The 17,028-nt window shown below is 38.9% G+C and overlaps 1 protein-coding gene across 1 annotated transcript; it reads right to left on the reverse strand.

Moving 5' to 3' along the window:
* Nucleotides 1–6,747: 6,747 nt before the first annotated feature.
* On the reverse strand, nucleotides 6,748–15,690 carry PLAU (plasminogen activator, urokinase). Its single transcript, XM_064663828.1, has 11 exons — nucleotides 15,588–15,690; nucleotides 13,975–14,072; nucleotides 12,993–13,047; nucleotides 12,715–12,819; nucleotides 12,007–12,172; nucleotides 11,587–11,672; nucleotides 11,283–11,472; nucleotides 10,503–10,657; nucleotides 9,447–9,587; nucleotides 8,718–8,866; nucleotides 6,748–7,860 (listed from the first exon to the last, which is right to left on the reverse strand). Exons 2-11 carry the CDS (start codon nucleotides 14,023–14,025, stop codon nucleotides 7,666–7,668), a joined length of 1,293 nt encoding a protein of 430 aa, XP_064519898.1. The 5' UTR covers nucleotides 14,026–14,072; nucleotides 15,588–15,690; the 3' UTR covers nucleotides 6,748–7,665.
* Between the last annotated feature and the right edge of the window lie 1,338 nt (nucleotides 15,691–17,028).

The following is a 17,028-nucleotide window of genomic DNA, read 5'->3' on the forward strand; positions in this document are numbered from 1 at the left end:
CTTCAGATGTTCATAAAATTTTTAATAGAGAAGACTGGCATTTAAGGCAGGGAAGCCGCCTTGTCTGCTGGGAGCTTTGTAGGTATGGGATAGTTTCGTGTAAAACAAGAGATGAGGCTGGCCCAAACAAGTAGGACTAACTCTGGAAATAAAAATATCAATTGCTCTTGTAGATCATTCGGTAATAAAGGTGTCTTTTTCAGTGCTATATTTATGTTGTCCCTTTAAAACATTATTTCTCTAAAAGCTCACAAGTTCCCAAATTGATCTAATTACCCATATCTTTGATCTGAAAACTTTTAAATTTCTTTTCTGTTGCTGGATCTGTATAAAGCCTGTCTTGATGCATCTTTGTTTTCATAGCAAGATTCTGTAACTAAATACTAATAATTCTGTTTGGCAGTGGTTTTGTTAATAGGAAAAATGAGCCATTGGCTCCTGTGCAATGATACCAAGAGCATGGTTGGGTTACTGGTAACATTATAAGTAAAAAAGCTCCTATTGAAATGCTCCCTGCCATTGGAATAGCCCACAGACTGTTTTAGTTGTAGTGTCCAGGCAAGTGTACTAGATCTTTTAGGATTAAGTTGGTGAAATACATTATATATATCTATAAGAACTTCAGCCCTTGTCATGACTGTTTAGTAGGAAAAAGCATAGCAGAAAAGCTCTTGTATTTGTGAAATATGGAGCTTGTTACCAGAGTCTTTGTATCTGTAAAATTGTCAGTTGGGCAAAGATTAATAACTTACTTAAACTAATATAGTGAAAACTATAAAATTTCATTATACTTGTGTACTTATCTCTTTTCTTATCTAGACATGAAGTCTATCAGCATAAGTGCCAGCACAGGTGTGTATAGCCCGGCCCTGTGGTCTCGTGCATTTTCACTGAGATCCTGTATCTAGTTCCAGAGAGGTTCTTTAAACATTGCTGCCTCCTGACATTTTCAATGCTGTGATTAATAATAAATCTTTTTATTATTATTACAAGTTTGTCGATCTAAAAGACTGCTGGCATCGATCACAGTCAGGTGACAAACCTTGTTTCTAAGCTTTGTAGCTGAAAGCATTCACAAGCTAACATCCCTGGGAGACTGAAATCCACTCTCTCTATGTCCTTCCACCATTTATCAACTTATATGTTTGACAGCTCTGTTGCCTCTGAACAGTCAGTATTGTTCCTGTCCATACAATTGTTTTCATGCTTTAGGGGGACATATGTGTATTTTATGGCTAGAATATGACTGTAAAAATAAAAATGGTTCCAAATTTTTTACAGTAAAGCTAGTAGCTTATATAATTTTCCCCCTGAATGTTCTAAAAGCCCTTTTAATGTAGTTTTAAGGTTGAGTCAAGTTGATCATCAGAAAACATTTCTGTGGCCTGGTTTCAGCTACAGAATGTAATAAATTTCTTTGATTTGTCTCCCCAGGTAATAAACAAAAGAACTCTTACTATTGTGTCTATTCAAACAAGCCCATTGTAAATAGAGGATACAGTCAATATAAGACAGATGTGTCCTTAGATGGCAAAAGATTTAATATGAAAGATAAACCTAATTGCAGTTATTTTAGATGAAATTGGATTGTTCTGGAAAAAGATTTTAAATTTATCTGTTTATGTCTAGTTTGACATGAAATTAGCCATTGGTTGTTCTTATAGAGGATACATAAAAATGTGATGTCCAAATACACCTGATCCCAAATGCAAGGTCTCTAAGGGAAATGAAACAGCCAAGCTTAGATTTGGTCTCTCCAGCAATCTTCTATAAAACTGAATAATTTATTGTGCTCAGTCTTCATGTGATAGATTCAATGAGAATTTTACCCACATTTTTGAGGGATTCTTCCACCTCAATTTCCACCTCCCATACCCCACTTGACACTCAAAGCTAAACCAAACACCCAAGGCAAGGATGGTCAGGACATATTCTGTGAAGAAGCAGAATTGCAAAGTGACAGCTAAGATCCTTCCAGAAATCAAGCAGAATCTGTTAACCACTTAAGGAGGTAAAATTGTCTTCCCACTTGAGTGCTGGCACTTGAATTCTGATGCTGGTTTAAGTCAGATAGTTTCTCTCATTTTTCTGAAAGATTATCACTTGGAATAATTTCTGAGACAAATCAATTCAATTTTGAATGGCAGCTACTTAAAGCCTCTTGCTGTCCTGCAAGGTTGGCTCAGAGCAAAATTTGACTAAGATGGTCATGGGTACCTGTTTGAGGCAGTTCTTCATGGGGCTGCTGTTAATAATGTGTAAGTGTGTTCAAAAATAAAAAAGTTACCCAACCACACAAATTTGCAATATGTCAGACTTTGCAGGTGCATTTGAAGATGAAGGAGTTGGAACTTTAGTGAAGATTTTTTGTCCTTGGTGCTGACGTGCTGTAGTAATGCCAAGTACATGCTGTGATCTTCATGGAACAGCTGCAATTTCAACAGCTGTAGTGATGTTCTGATTTATGTCACTTGGTGATGCTTTGTTTTAACTTAGGCTAGAGAAAACAACAAGGCAAGAAAATCTAGGGAAGAATTAATAAGTGGTAGGTAATTTTTAACTACTACTGCTGATGTTCTGAATTTACTGGACTTCGAATATCTGAGCTGTAACTAGCAGAAACACTTTGCTTCATTTCTAATAAACATGAAACTGCCTGAGGATGTGTAAATGTCTTCATCTGGTTTTCTGGAATTATACTGTCACCAAACAGGCATCAGATCCTACAATGCATCAGTCAGTGACTGGCAAAGCCTGGTGTTTGCCTGTGATTTTCGACTTCTTTCGTGATTGCCTCCTTATGATAATACTGTGCTTTGGAAGATTTTATCACACCCAGAGGCCTCTAGCTCAAACCATACTGAGGTAATTCATGCCTAGGATGCCAAGTCATAGCATTACATACAAACCACTTCCCAGTTACTTGGTAGAAAAATAACATTTCCACTATCCAGTGGGGGATAATAATTTTACTCTCTTGCCAGTTGCACATGTTATTCATTGCAATTATTTTGCCCAGTGGGACATGGAAGAAATTAATTTGATTCTAGTCCTTTCTGGAATACTATTTTGTTAAAAGTCACGGAAAGGGTTGCTCAAAACTCTTTATAGTTATTTGTCTACCATTAAGAGGTTTGCCTTTAATTCTTAATTCAAAAATCCAGACCATTTTTTCTCATAGTACCCATTTCTTAAAGCCACTTTTTAAAAAGATGGGTAAATTGTGTAACACTATTTCTAAACTTCCCTGTAATGTCTGTACTTTCATGTAGTCATCTCAGTCACTGAGCATGTTCATTGATTTCATAATAAAACAGGGAACCTGAGATTAGATGATTTCCCAAAATATCTTCCAATTTCTTTGGGAGAGACCAAAACAACTATTTTATCTCTGTTTGAATTGTTCTGAAAAATTCAGCTGGCTGAGGTTTAACAATATCTAATGCCATTTACTGTTGTGCTTCACTACTCATACCAGCAGCGTAATTTCATAATATTTCACTTCACTTTCCCGTCCTGCAATCAAGTTTATTACTTTTCACTCCACCTTCTGAAGACACAGGGACAGTTTGTTCCCTTATCTGCTGCAGCCTTTTCCCCTTTGAAGAAAATGTCCCTTGTAGATTTTGCTTCTCTGGATAAAATAAACCAAATATTTTCAATCTTTTCTCCTTGTCTGTTTTGAATCATTGATTATTATTGTTGCATTCTCAAGAAGAATGACACTCAAAACAAGACACAGCTGAGTGTCTTCCTAGTTTTACAAACTGTGATCTGGTGTATGTGTCAGTATATTTACATTTTTTAATTCAATACTGCTGACTTAAATCCAGCCTGTTGTCTGCTATGCCTTCTGGATCTGTTTTAAGACTAGTCACCATTCACCTACTTCTGTGTGTTTGGTTATTCCTGTTTGTCTTTGTTATCTTGTTCATCTTCTATAACTCTGGATTGCTAAATTCCCTCTGAATTCCGTTTGGATGCTGGGATACTCACAGTCCTTTCCAGCTTCAAAGATATCAGTGTATCCTACCAGACAGATGCAGCCCAAATCTGAATGAGTCAACTTGCTGGCTGCAGCTCTAGAACAGGACACAGGAATTGAGCATTCTGCTCATGTGTGCACGTGTTCTCATGCTTGACTTGTGTGTCTACATCCCATTTCACTGCTCATGAAGTACATAGTACTTGTTCCTTCAACTTCATGCATTTCCACTACTTAAAGTTCCACTTCCCTCGCTTGCCAAAAGATTGAACAACACAACCCAGATTCTGCTCAGATTGCTCCTTTGTATACTGCATGAGATGTGATGGATTTGGAAAGGTTATGCCAGATGAAGTTTGAACCCAGATTTGTTCTTTAATAAATATGGTTTTTTCCAAGTATGTCACTTTTTTTTACTTCAGCTTGAGATGGATGTATCTGAAACTTGAAATGACAAGACTGATGAATGCAGAAAGGTTTGATTCTCTTTTCATAGATAAATTCTGTACTCATTTGCCCTAAAGCAAGAGCTGTGGTTGTGTCAGAAGTGAGCCAAAGGCTTGGTGATCAAATAGTCATCCTGGTTTTTTTTAGTTTGGGTTTCAATAGGCACAAATAAAATCTTCTCATGCATACAATTCCACATGGAAGTGGTGTAGCATATGCAATAAATAGGTGACTATGTATCATGTTTCCTCATACCTTAGTTTATTTAACACAGATTTTATTTTGAAGTGCTTTGAGTCACATTTTAGTTTCACTTCCATGAAGAAAGCTTCAGCTATATAAGGTCAAGTGGTCTGTCCATTCAGGATGCATCACTTCCTTCTAAGAGCTGACAGATTAAATGAGCTTCCTATGCTTTGGACACATCAGATACTGCTTTATCCTCATTGCTTAATATCTTTCTTTTGTGGAAGTATTGAAGATAAGTAGGAACAGCAGTTTTAGTTATGCTTTTAAGGCTTTCGAGAGCATGATCCCTCCATTTGGCTGATGCCAACCTCTCAACTGTTTCTAAATACTTCTATTCTACTCCTTTCTGTTGCCTGCCACATACCTGAAATCAAGGAATTATATACTTAAGCAAGAGTAGCTTTATGATGTCAAAATTTGTATGGCATGTATGTTAGTAACCACCAGATATCTAATATCTTCCAAAAACATCCTCTCTGTGGTATTCGTCTTGTGATGTTTGCCAAACTCCATGCACAGTTCTCTAGGCTGTTACTCTTCGCCTTCACCAGCACCTCAACCTGGATCTACATCTGCTCACCCTCTGTAAGAGGGAATGAAAATGTTTCCTGTGGATTCTGTTGCAGGAAGAGGAAGTTTTGCAAAACTGTGCTCTCATCTTCTGCCCTTCATTTTCCCAGGGTCTGATAATTAGCCAACCAGATGATATTGTAACTCTGGGGCCAAAGTCATGCAGGGAACATTGAAGGAGAGTATATAAAGTTATATATAGCAGCCAGGGCAGAGATGTATGTATACTGTGTGTTTAAAGACTTAATTTTTGTTGGGGCAGTTTATCCAACATAAATTAAAGAACAAATAATATTGCACACCCAAACAGCATCAAAATGTCCTCTGCTTTCAAGATTCTGTCTTTATTCATACTTTCTCCAGAGCTTCCTAGAATTAAAATTAAAGAGGCATAAATACAAGTTTTATTACTCCTTTTTCATTCTTACTTATAGTCATAATGATGGGAATAAGTTGCAAGTGAAATTGTATTGACTTTATACATAGAAAAAGCCCAGAGAAGTCAATGGCAAATATGCTGCTCATTGAAATGAAAATCACATGCAATTACCCTGAGGATATCTATATTCTCCACTTGTTGGAGATTTGTTGATTATAGTACTTTGATAACTGTTTAAATGGAATACTGAGGGGAGAAAGTTGTAGCATGCCAAAAGACATGCTTAAAACATAGTATATTTTGTCTAAAACTTTATCATTGCTCACTTTGTGCCTGAACCATTCTCTGCCAACTCTGGTCAGGCTGTCCTGTTATTTGCTGTCTAGAGAAGCAGTGAAGAGGTGCCTTCTTTCTCTTCTTGCAGTCTCTCACAGGACATCTCCAACTCATTGTCTAGAAACAATGCAATTTTAACTAACTCCCTGCACAGACTTTAATCAGCAGTGCACAAGCAGCACACCTGTGCCAACTAACTCTACAACACAGAGTGGTTACCTCTGCTACCACACTTCTGTTGGCAGAACACAACCAGCAGTTGTATTGCCCAACCATTCGCAATCCCGCTGGCAGTAAGCATTTCGGGTTTCAGTGGTGCTCGGTGTCCCTGCACAAGACTGGAGTGGCAGGGCCTTAGTCACAGTACATCACATGGCTGTCAACTCATACCCAGGCATTTAGTGGGAAAACAGAAGCACCATCACCCCTGCCTTATAGAAAGGGTATGGACTCAACAACAACAGAGCTGGAAATAGGGCAGATGGGACCTGCTCCAGTCTTGAGTCTCAAGGACAAGACTTCATTAGGATTCTTATTCCTATCATTCCCTCACCAGTGTGCAAGATTCATGTACCCAGGCTGCAAAAAACTACAAGATGTAGCATGCTTCTTACTAATACCCCTGTGCTTTTTGGAAAGGTAATTTAGCTAATGCGTATGAAATAGTTTAATAATCAATAAGCTCAAACACTTATGTTTTACCAAGGAACTTTAGTAATAAAGTAATAATGGCAGTTCTGAGTCATAACCTTCTCCTTTCAACAGAGGAAGAACAGACACATAAGAACAAGGTTTTTTTAATAAAATTTTACAATCCATAATACAAACAATAAGTTAAACACAGTAAAAATAATTAAATAAAGTGTGAGGTTCCAGCCCTCATACAAATAATGCAAATCTATAAAACAATTCAGATCTATAAAACAAAGACAAGTTTAAAAATAAAACCAAGAATAAGCTGGGGGAGAGGGACTAATTTCCATATAATATCAGTTAAATCAATGGAAATAAATTTCTCACTTTTGACACCTGCAGCATTCAATGAGTCCTAAGTCCTTAAACCTTTTCCTCATTACATATTACATGTAGAGGTTACATAGCCACATGTTCCAAGGGACCCAGACACCTACAGGTGTGACCTAGAAGTTCAGCAACTTTCCAATACACCTTCTTACAGCACAGTTCTTAAGTGGAATACATTAAGACTTTGTAATACTGACACAGCTACTACATTTTTTTTCTCCACTTTTTAATGCAAAGTCTGATCACTCAATACTGGTCTTAACTGGTTAGGAATGTAGCACTTGAGTCTTAGTATTATTCAGTTCAACAAGGAGAGATTTTAGTCTCAGGTCATGTATAAAATGAATACTGAAGTTAAAACTGTACCAATATTTCCAGACCAAATGCTGGCTCATAAATGAAGTGGACAGATAACTTGTTATGCATAGTATCGTGCATGGGAATACTCATTTAAATGTTAAATATTTTAGCTTCCCACTGAGTGGTTTTCAGGTAATTCAGAGTAGTAAGATAATATATCAACCATCTCTCTGCCTCATGCCTCAGGAACACTGATGTGAGTGGCAGACCACACAAGCATTTAAAATGAAAGCCTCTTATGACATTCATGTCTTTACTGTCCTGGTGTCAGTACAGGCTGAGTCTTGTTCATTTCACTCCAGCTGTAGAAAAAAGGTCACTTTGGTTCAGGAAGAAAATTACTTTTGGCAAGCACCCCATTCATCTTGGAGTCAATCCAGTTAAGGTATCGAGTTACTCTGGTGTAAACACCAGGCTTGTTTTCCTTTGCACAGCCATCTCCCCAGCTGACAATCCCATAAACCATCATCCTGCCATTGTGTTCACAGACCATGGGGCCACCGGAATCTCCCTGACAACAGAAAGAGAACATATTAGGCTATTTTCTGCAGATGGAGCCTTTATAACAGAGAGAATGTGGTTATTGCTTTTCTAGAGTTAAATACGGTAGTAAATACCCTCAGGCTAAAACTTTGATCTTTGAGAACATTAATTAGATGGGACAGAAGGTTTGGCATCTGTTGTGACTTGAACAGTCTCCATAGGTAAGGAGTTCTCTTGTTCCCCATACCAGGATACAGAGTTACCTTGCAAACAACCCTTCATCCTAAGTTTATAATCACAGATATCAGGCTAATGATCTAAGGCCAGAACCAGCAGGCCCAACTCTTCACAGAATCAATTGTCTTCCCACCAATAAGGTACTTTGGAGGCACACTCGAGGACACTTGTTCTTTTTAGTGACTCCTCTGGCCACTCTGCCCTGTGAGGGTGCAGAGAAGTAAATCTAGTTTTGAGGAACCTGGAGGATATCATTGTCTCCCTGTAATTTACCTCTTATCTCTTGCAAAGCTATATTTAAAGTGCAAGCTGAGATTAGAACAGTTGCTGTATTCCTCTGATGCCTATCTATCAGCCTTTACTTGAATACACTGTAAATAAGGTAAATAAGGTCTTGGGGAAAAAAATTACTAAAATACTGTACTTCTTGCACTTCCAAAGGAAGGTGTGGAGGGAGGCAACACCTAACTCTAGGTTACAACCTTATTCCATATATTTGGCCACACTATAGATCAACACAAACTGGATATACTGAATTCCTGCTATATGAGGAGAGACTCTTGTGACTAGTAAAATTACAAGACATCACCAGCTGAACCATATAGTGTACATGCATTTAGAATTCTTTAGAAGATAAACCAGTTTTACCTTGCATGCATCAGTCTGCCATGTGGGATCTCCAGCACAGACCATGTTGTCAGTAACTCTGATATTGTCATAGTATTCAGATTTGCATTTTCTCTGTGATATTAAGTTCACAGTGGCTGACATCAGTCTTTGAGCATAGAAGATGTCATCTGCAAACAAAAGAATATTTCACTATTTTCACCATCCAAGACAAAAAAACCTCCAAAAAACCCACAAAAAAAGGAAAACCCCCACATAACACACTTTTAGCACTTGAAATTAGCATAAGCATTCCAGTTCTGCATTGAGGTTCTTATTTCCAGCTTATGCAGTATTAGTATGCTTTTACTGTTAAGATATTAAGTTTCAGAGAGAAGAACTAGTATTCCAAAGGCAAAATATAAATTTTCCTTTTTAGAGAGAAAGTTTGATGGTTTTTGAAGGATATTCTGCACAAATGCGATCCTTTGCTAATACTCTCACACAGCTGTAATTTTTTTTCTATCACTCACCACATCAGGAATGAAAAAAATTGTGGCTTACTCTGTATGGTTGATAAGTGTGAGAAGCATCAGATAAGAAAATGCCATGGACAACTAGAGAAGATGCCAGCAAAAATCATCTTTGAGAGATGCACATGGAGTACATAGAATAGAAACTTTTTTTAATACTTCACAGATCATGGTGTGAAAAACATCAAGTTCCCACACTGTGGAAGTAAAACTTTGGAAAGGAAAATCATTCACTTACAAAAATCTTGTTTTCCATAGCCAGCTATTTCACAAGGGGTATTGTCTTGTAAGTAAAGGTTCCTCTCTGGCAGGCAGACCGTTCTGACATATTTGGATTCTACTGCACACTGTCCAGAAGTTGTCCTTATCCTTATCAAAGCTATGAAACAAGTCAGAGAAGATACAGTTAGATCTGTAAAGCAAGTTTTTCCCCTCAAGTTCTCCAACAATAAGAGTATTTGGAATAGTTGCAATTATATTTAAATTTTGGTTACATATAGTTCCCCTCTTTACTTTTGGAATGACAGTGATTATTTGCTAACAAAATTAATTTCCTAGCACTAAAATTGGCAAGTGTTCCAACTTGAACTTCCTTCCTGGAAGGATAGGGGCTGACAGCTCAGAGAGGAGAGACTTCTGCAAGTGTATCTTTAAATGTTTTAAAACCTCAACTTCCTGACTGCTGCTTTAGCAGGAGGAACCTGGAAGGGGTGGTAGAGTTCTAAGCATCAAGTGCAAGAGTGGCAACTCTGTTCTGTGCAAATTGCAAAAACCCATCTCTGACTTTGTTGCTCTAGGAATAGGCTTGTGAAATCCAGAGACTTATAAAAGTCAGGATTAATTCAGGATAACCTTCAGCTCATGTGGTGCCTGATATGGCATTCCCATACTACATGATGGAATCTACCATGCATGCATTTTTTTGTCATTTGCTATGCATAGTAGGATCTCTGTAGACACAGAATAAGATGATAGCAATTGAATGCTGCCGACAGTGCTTATGGAAAAGTCATGTCTTGCACAGGTCCAGGGATAAGATAGGCTTATAGTTGACTATCTGCCAGGTAATACATCTGATATGTGCCACAAACCAAATTTATGCAAGTGGAAAAACCTGTGCTCAGCACAGGCCTAGTTTTCAGGCTATTCCTGCTCCCTTCATCTAGAAACGCCTAGTTCCTGTTCCCTTTCATCTCATCTCTGGTTCTACTTCTTTTAGAAGATGTATGCCACAATTACATAGCCTTCACCTATGCTCCAAGTTTTAAAGGCTCATAATTAATATGACACTTACCGATATCATTCTCATTGCCACCTGTGTCATCTGTAAAATCAGGATGAGAGATGATGTCATCAACCATGAATACTTGTTCCTTATCATCAGTAACATTCAGTATGGACTTTCCAAGGTAGACTTTATAGACAGATTTGTTTAGCTGTCTTCTTGACCTGAGAGAGTAAAGAGATTGCTGAAGAGTACTGATTTCTGAAAGTGAGGTCAACAGTTCAGATCCATTCCCACTTCTGTTTCGTGTTTATTTTGATGTTAAGAAAAAACAAAATTTAGTCAGCTTTGAAAGTTTATCCAGTATTCTAAAGGAAAGCATTCTGATTTTCCATTTGAAGAGATTGATTTAGGTGTTCAGACATTTTGAAATGCACACCTATCTAGTTGCTACTAGGGCAAGCTGTTAGCATTAAGAATCCTCTGAAGGATGCCAAAAGGATCAGCTTTCCACAGGAAAACCAACAAAAAATACCCATAGATGTATTGTTCATACAGCTCATAACCATCAGTACAATTACTGAGTTTTGGGAACAGCTAAGATAAAAATGAAAGCCTGGCTCCAGTACAGGTTAAGTTGTTTAAATGGCATCACCCACCAAACAGTTCACATCTTGGTAGCTCATTCTGCTGGATGTGGGCTCCCAGAGGCTTAATATTTCTGCCTGCTCTTCTTGTTTTGTTCGATCAACAGAACATTCTTACTGGGGTACATTTTGAAGGGTTGCTCAGTGAGCAGCACACGAAGAAATCGGTTCCAAATAGAAGCACAGGGGACTGTAAACTTACGGATTGTGAAAGCAGTGCGCTGCCGTCAGCACCCAGCAGGGGTCGATGAGGCTGCCGCCGCACAGGAAGTGGTCCGTGCCCCTTATGTTTTGGAAGATACCAGCTATCCAAGGCTGAGACTCAACCTCTGCCTGCCTTCCACCAACAATCTTGAAGTTCTTGCTCATGCTTCTTTGACCACATGAAGGCCCTGTGAGAGGACAAATTTTGTTCAGGTGTTCTTACAACTAAACATCAACCTTGTGCTATTAAAAATAAAAAAAAAATAAAAAACCACAGGTGTCTTGAAACTGATGTTACTTACCACATTTCTTTATGTTACAGGATATTTCTTTAATGGCACGTCCCTTTTTGGTGTAACACCAGGGCTGGTTCCTCCCATTTGGGTTTCTAAAAGACAAAGAAAGTGTTCTTTTCATAAAAACAGTTTTAAAAAATGATAGTATCTTAATATGAAGTGTCCTGAAAAAAGCCAAATGTTTTGTCGCAAGATACGCCAGAGAAAATAATTTGCAACTTACTATTACTCTTATGTACTGTAAATTTTGCAGTACAATCAGCTTCAGTGAAGAACTCTACAGACACTTCAGAGTCACATTCCAAATATTTTTAGTCAAAAATCATCACTGTAATATTGTTATTTTTTTAAAAACATGTTCCTCACTGAGCACCTCTAGGGCTGTGACAATAGAAGTCATCCCAGTGAGAGTGATGCTTTTCATACCTGCAGTAGCTGTGTTTGCCCAGTCCAAGCTGCAGAGCATTCTCCAAGTAAGCATTGTAAAGACCCCTCCTGAATAGTGAGGGCGAGTTCCATGGCAGACATTCGTCTTCTGTTGCCATCCCTCTGTAGTCCTCCCCATTTTGAGTATAGCATATGCTATCAGTGTCTGAGAAAAGAAATATTTTATTAGCAGCATGTTCTTGTTTATAACTGTTCTGTGACAGACATGGATAAAGCTTTTTAATGAGGAAGAAGTTCTTGCAATACAATCAAAAACAGATGATGCAAAATCTAGACTGAGTATATATTTTTTTTATTACATTTGTCCTGTGTGAATTTGAGCATCAAGTATCTCACATTTTAAAGCATAGATATTAATTCTTTAATAGTTTCAGTGAATTTCATAATACAATTGATTCTGCTTCTGAAGACTCACAAACAAGTTCACTTTTTTCACTACAAACTAAAAAGAAAGGTTGAGGTAAGCAACCTTATTGAAGAGGCAGACAAAAAAAGGAGATCCTGACTAAATGTTGCACCAACATTTAGTTGTCTCTCCTCACTTATTCTGTTAGCGTAAAGTGCTAAACGCTATCAAGCCCCATTTATGGGTAATACTTTCACTTGGCATTTCATTTTAATTATTTGACTATCTTTTTAGACCTTTTCAATCAATTTAGCTGGTATTAAGGGAGATAAATACTCTACCTAGTTCACAGTGAATCCCAGTGTATCCTTCTGGGCATATGCAACGACTAATTCCACTGAAGAGGTAATAGGTAATGCAAGTGCCTCCATTCAAACAAGAGCATTCTGTAAGTAAAAAACATTGCTAATTATAGACAAAACATTTGAATAAAGAGGTGAAATGTAATTGCAAACTAGTTTTAGGTGTTTAAGTGTCATTAAGAGCCCTCCTTCTGGTATGAAGATATAATTGCAAGATAATAAGATTTTAGGTTCCAGTAGAACAAGCAGATACTTACCCTTGTGATCTGATCTGCGTTTGTATAGCATGTTGTAGTACTTCCAGCTATAACCCTAAGGGAAAAGAAAGAAAGGCTTTTAAGGAAGCAGTTTATTTTATGTGGTGTGATTACCTTTTATGGGCCCAAGCTCTGTTCCCTACTGCATAGCTTCAACAGTTTAGGTTTTTTGCATGTAGTTACCAGCTGAACCTGCTCTGTGGAATCTGGATATGAATGAAGAGTGGAACTGTACTTGAGCAAAGCAGAATAGGGAAGGAAAAAAAAAACCCCACATCATGCAAACAAACCCTCAGAAAAGCCTCTCCAAGTTGGTCCACTGCATCAGGGAAACATTGCAATTATTTATGCTGGAAGAACCCAAGCAGCATTTAAAGGTCAGTGTCCCTAAAACAGGGAAGGAAGCTTCTCCCCCTCCACCAAGCACTGCAGCAAAGATACAACATTCACCAGCTGCCTCTGTCATCTTAGTGACCTTGGTGCTTCACATTTGGGCCATAGAATAAAAGACAGTAGATTTATACAACAGTAGATTCTTGCTCTGTCCTTCAAGGCTCTGCCTCTGCTTTGCAGTCTGGATATTTCTCTCTCCATGAAATTAAATAAGATTAGGCTTTTACTGTATTTCTTCCAGAGGTCAAATGGGCTTGCTTGAGCTAAAACAAGTAATGATAACAATATAGTTCCATAATGTTGGTGAACAGCTTTGCTGATAGGCACCAACTGTCATACAAGTTGATAGTCAAAAATACTCAAATTAGTATCTATTATTCCTTTTTTAGCATCACACTTTCAAGTAGGGGAGGGGAAAATTTAGCTAAGGCCCAATAGTCAGTCTGACTGACTGACTGATATATGTGCATGCAAAGGCAGTAAAATAGAATTCAAGGCAAAAGCCTGTTACAGTGTCCAAAGCAGAAAGTGTAGTCAAACCCAGAAGTGGTTCCAAGCAAACCAACCCACCATTTATTTCAAAACTTACAGAATCTGGTCCCGTGACAAGGGCTACTATGAGAAAGATGAGTAACTTCATGTTGTCAACTTCTCACTTCGTGCCTCTTCTATCTGTATTATTTGATTCTGAAAATAAAAGAGGAACTTCATGTCATGCTATAGTTTGCAATGTCAGCTTTCTTGCTTCTGTTGTCCTCAGTTGGTTTCATAATAAGTCACAACACAATGAAGACTTAAGCATTAATTTGCTGTGGAATATCTGCTTACTATTTCCACATATTAAATTAGAGATTATTGTTTGAAGCTTTTTTCTTGTACACTCAGCAATACAACTGATTAATGAAGCAGGAAAAGGGAAATTGGAAAAATCCATACTCAGTTTTTGCAGTGTGGACTAAAAGTTGGAAGTTGGCAGATTTATTTAGCTGCTGTCCAGCTGTTTCTATGTATTTAATTGATCATTACTACCTTACAATAAAAGCACTGAACATCTAACTTCAGGGAATGAATGGGAAAGCTTCTTTTTTCAGTACCTCTGTAGTTCCCCACTGCATCTTGTTGATATGTGAGTCCGGCCACCTCACTGACGGCCTCTCACCACTGCAAACTCTTGAGAGTCTGCTTGTGATGTTACCTCACTTATTTACAATATTAGAGGCTTACAACACGTTCTGTCTTGATTTCTTACACGCAGCTGGCTCTTGTAGCCAAGCATTATAGCAATCTTACCAAGAGGGACTGGTAGATAATTACCTTGTGACAACAATGGGGAGTACAGTAAAACAGCAATATATCTTTTTCTCTTTTTTGAATTGCAACGCAAGTCATGGGATGATTTTTTAAAAAGCATCCTCAGTTCTAGAAAACTGTAAAACTTGAAAAGATTCCATGGGAATCTTAGTTATATTTACATTGGCAAGCACTGCAGTAGAAGAGGATGTACAGAACTAAGTTGGTGCTGAAGACTTGCTCCACACTGTACCTGCTTCAGAGGTTTCTATATTGGACTAATTCTATTTGGTCCTGCAGACTGAGTGCCTTCTAATACATTGATTGTACCTTCCAGTTTGGTTTTTCTGGGGAGAAATGGAGTGGAAGTACTCTAAAGTTCATTAGGGCACACGCTAAAGTTCACACACTCTGTGGTGTGAACCAAAACATGGGGAATAGAGCTCACTGGATTCATTTGGAAAATAGACATGAAAATCAAAGTGCTAATGTAGACACACCCTTTGCTTGTAAGCAGGTTTCATAATGCAAGAAGCTAAATCATGCCTCAGGTACTTGGCTGTGCATGCTTTTCAGATTCAGATGTGATTTCAGCAGATATATTTTCCCTTAAACATACTTAAGAGAATTATTTCTAGCATTTTTGGCAGCAAGTAACTTATCATTTGTTACCATAATCAGTTTCTCAGGCCCAACTTTCACATCACGAATAGCAATACTGCTGATTCCTCGTCAAAATTCTGACATACTGCAGCACCTAGAACTGACCTTCCCCGCTGCTGCAATACGGCATGACACCAGATTGTTATTCTTTTTTTTAATTTAATTTAGTCGAACATAACGAAGCTGCTCTTTTAGACCCGGCACTTGTGCCCTTAGATGACAACCGGGTTTTAAAAGCGCGGCACTTACCGGCGGCGGAGCCCGGGGATCGGCGGTGCCGATGGATGCCCACGGCGGAGCTGCAGGAGCGGCTGGCGGAGCGCAGCGGAGCGGGCTCTATAAAGGGCCGGGCCGGGACCGCCCCCGCTGCGGCCGCTCCGGGGCGGGTCCGCACCGCCCCATCTCCCGGCAGTGAGCCCATGCCGCGGCCCTCACCTCTGTAGACAAAGCTGCTGGAGTGACTCAAGGGGGAAATTTTTGATAGTGCTTTTTAGTTTCGGGGGAAGGGGGTACGGTCAGGGAGGGCAGCATTGTTCAGAGCAAGATTTCTGGAAGGAGCTCCTCGGCTTCCCCGCGGCAGCCAGCAATGCCTTAGAGGCATTTATAAAACCAAAAGAGAAATGTGAGAGCTATGAGAAACACGAGAAACATGCCCGGGGACATGACATATAATGATAACGTTTATGTATATACATTAGTGATAAACATAGGATGTCAATAAGGGTGCCTAGAGATACAAGCAAATGTGATGTATTTTATTCATATGGTGCTACCCATAATGAGAGAAGCACAAGTGATTTATTAATTAATAGAGGGTTACATTCTTTCAGATGTGGGTTAAACACAGCCCGCTGGGAGGGAGTATTGGGCCAGAATGCGTGCTTGAAGCACTGGGTGTGTTTTCAGAGAGCTGTCTCCAGCAGAAACGCAGAACAATGGGGCGAACAGGGAGCATTCGTCATGCCAGCTGCAATCCATTAGGACACGGGGCTCACAGCAGGTGCTAAACTACTGTTCTCCAAAGTTACTTACAGCTCTCGCCCGTTGCAATCTGCTGCTCGTGAGAAACTGGTCACGGTTTTCTTATAATTTCTGTCTTCCAAAGAAGTATTCAAAGCATGTTCATTTCATAAGATGAGGATGGAGATGCAAATTAGCAGATGTCTATCTAAGAAGGGATAATCTTTCCTGGCCCAGTCAAATGTGATTTTTTTCACATTATACTGCGATGTTATAGCAATGCAGTGAATAACAGCAAACCAGTACATAATATTTGTGGGTATATTCATAGAGTTTACCTTCAGGTAGTTCAGGTGACTAAGATGAAGTAGGTCTCCATAGGCTTTGTAGCTGATGAAGTGCAGTTTCTTCAGAGGTCAGGTCAGAGCAGGAGTTGACCTGAACTTCCCTCAAGAAAAACATTTTCGTAACTGGACAATTCAGGGCTTAGGGAGACCACCCTTCTATGTTCCACATGTAATGACTGCTATGAGGATGGCTCAGCTTTCTTCTTCCCTCCCCACCTTCTATTTGTGTCAAGTCTGGGGTATAACCGTGCCTTTATCTGGGTACTGTCTGCTTACATTCTCTATTCCTTTCTGTTCAGATCTTCAGGCTCACATCAGAACAGAGCTCATGTTTGCTGAAAGCACGCTGGGTTCACTTCACTGAATGGCAGGAACTGAGTTAG

Source organism: Pseudopipra pipra, chromosome 8, assembly GCF_036250125.1.
Source record: "Pseudopipra pipra isolate bDixPip1 chromosome 8, bDixPip1.hap1, whole genome shotgun sequence".
Classification (NCBI taxonomy): Eukaryota; Metazoa; Chordata; class Aves; order Passeriformes; family Pipridae; genus Pseudopipra; species Pseudopipra pipra.

What these genes read in the sequence shown, in the direction of transcription:
- PLAU (XM_064663828.1), bottom strand. Translation starts at nt 14,025, where the DNA reads ATGAAGTTACTCATCTTTCTCATAGTAGCCCTTGTCACGGGACCAGAT. An exon ending in TGGGATTCACTGTGAACTAG is followed by an intron (nt 12,173 to 12,714) that starts GTAGAGTATTTA and finishes TTCTTTTCTCAG; the next exon opens with ACACTGATAGCATATGCTAT. An exon ending in TGGCAATGAGAATGATATCG is followed by an intron (nt 9,588 to 10,502) that starts GTAAGTGTCATA and finishes CTTGTTTCATAG; the next exon opens with CTTTGATAAGGATAAGGACA.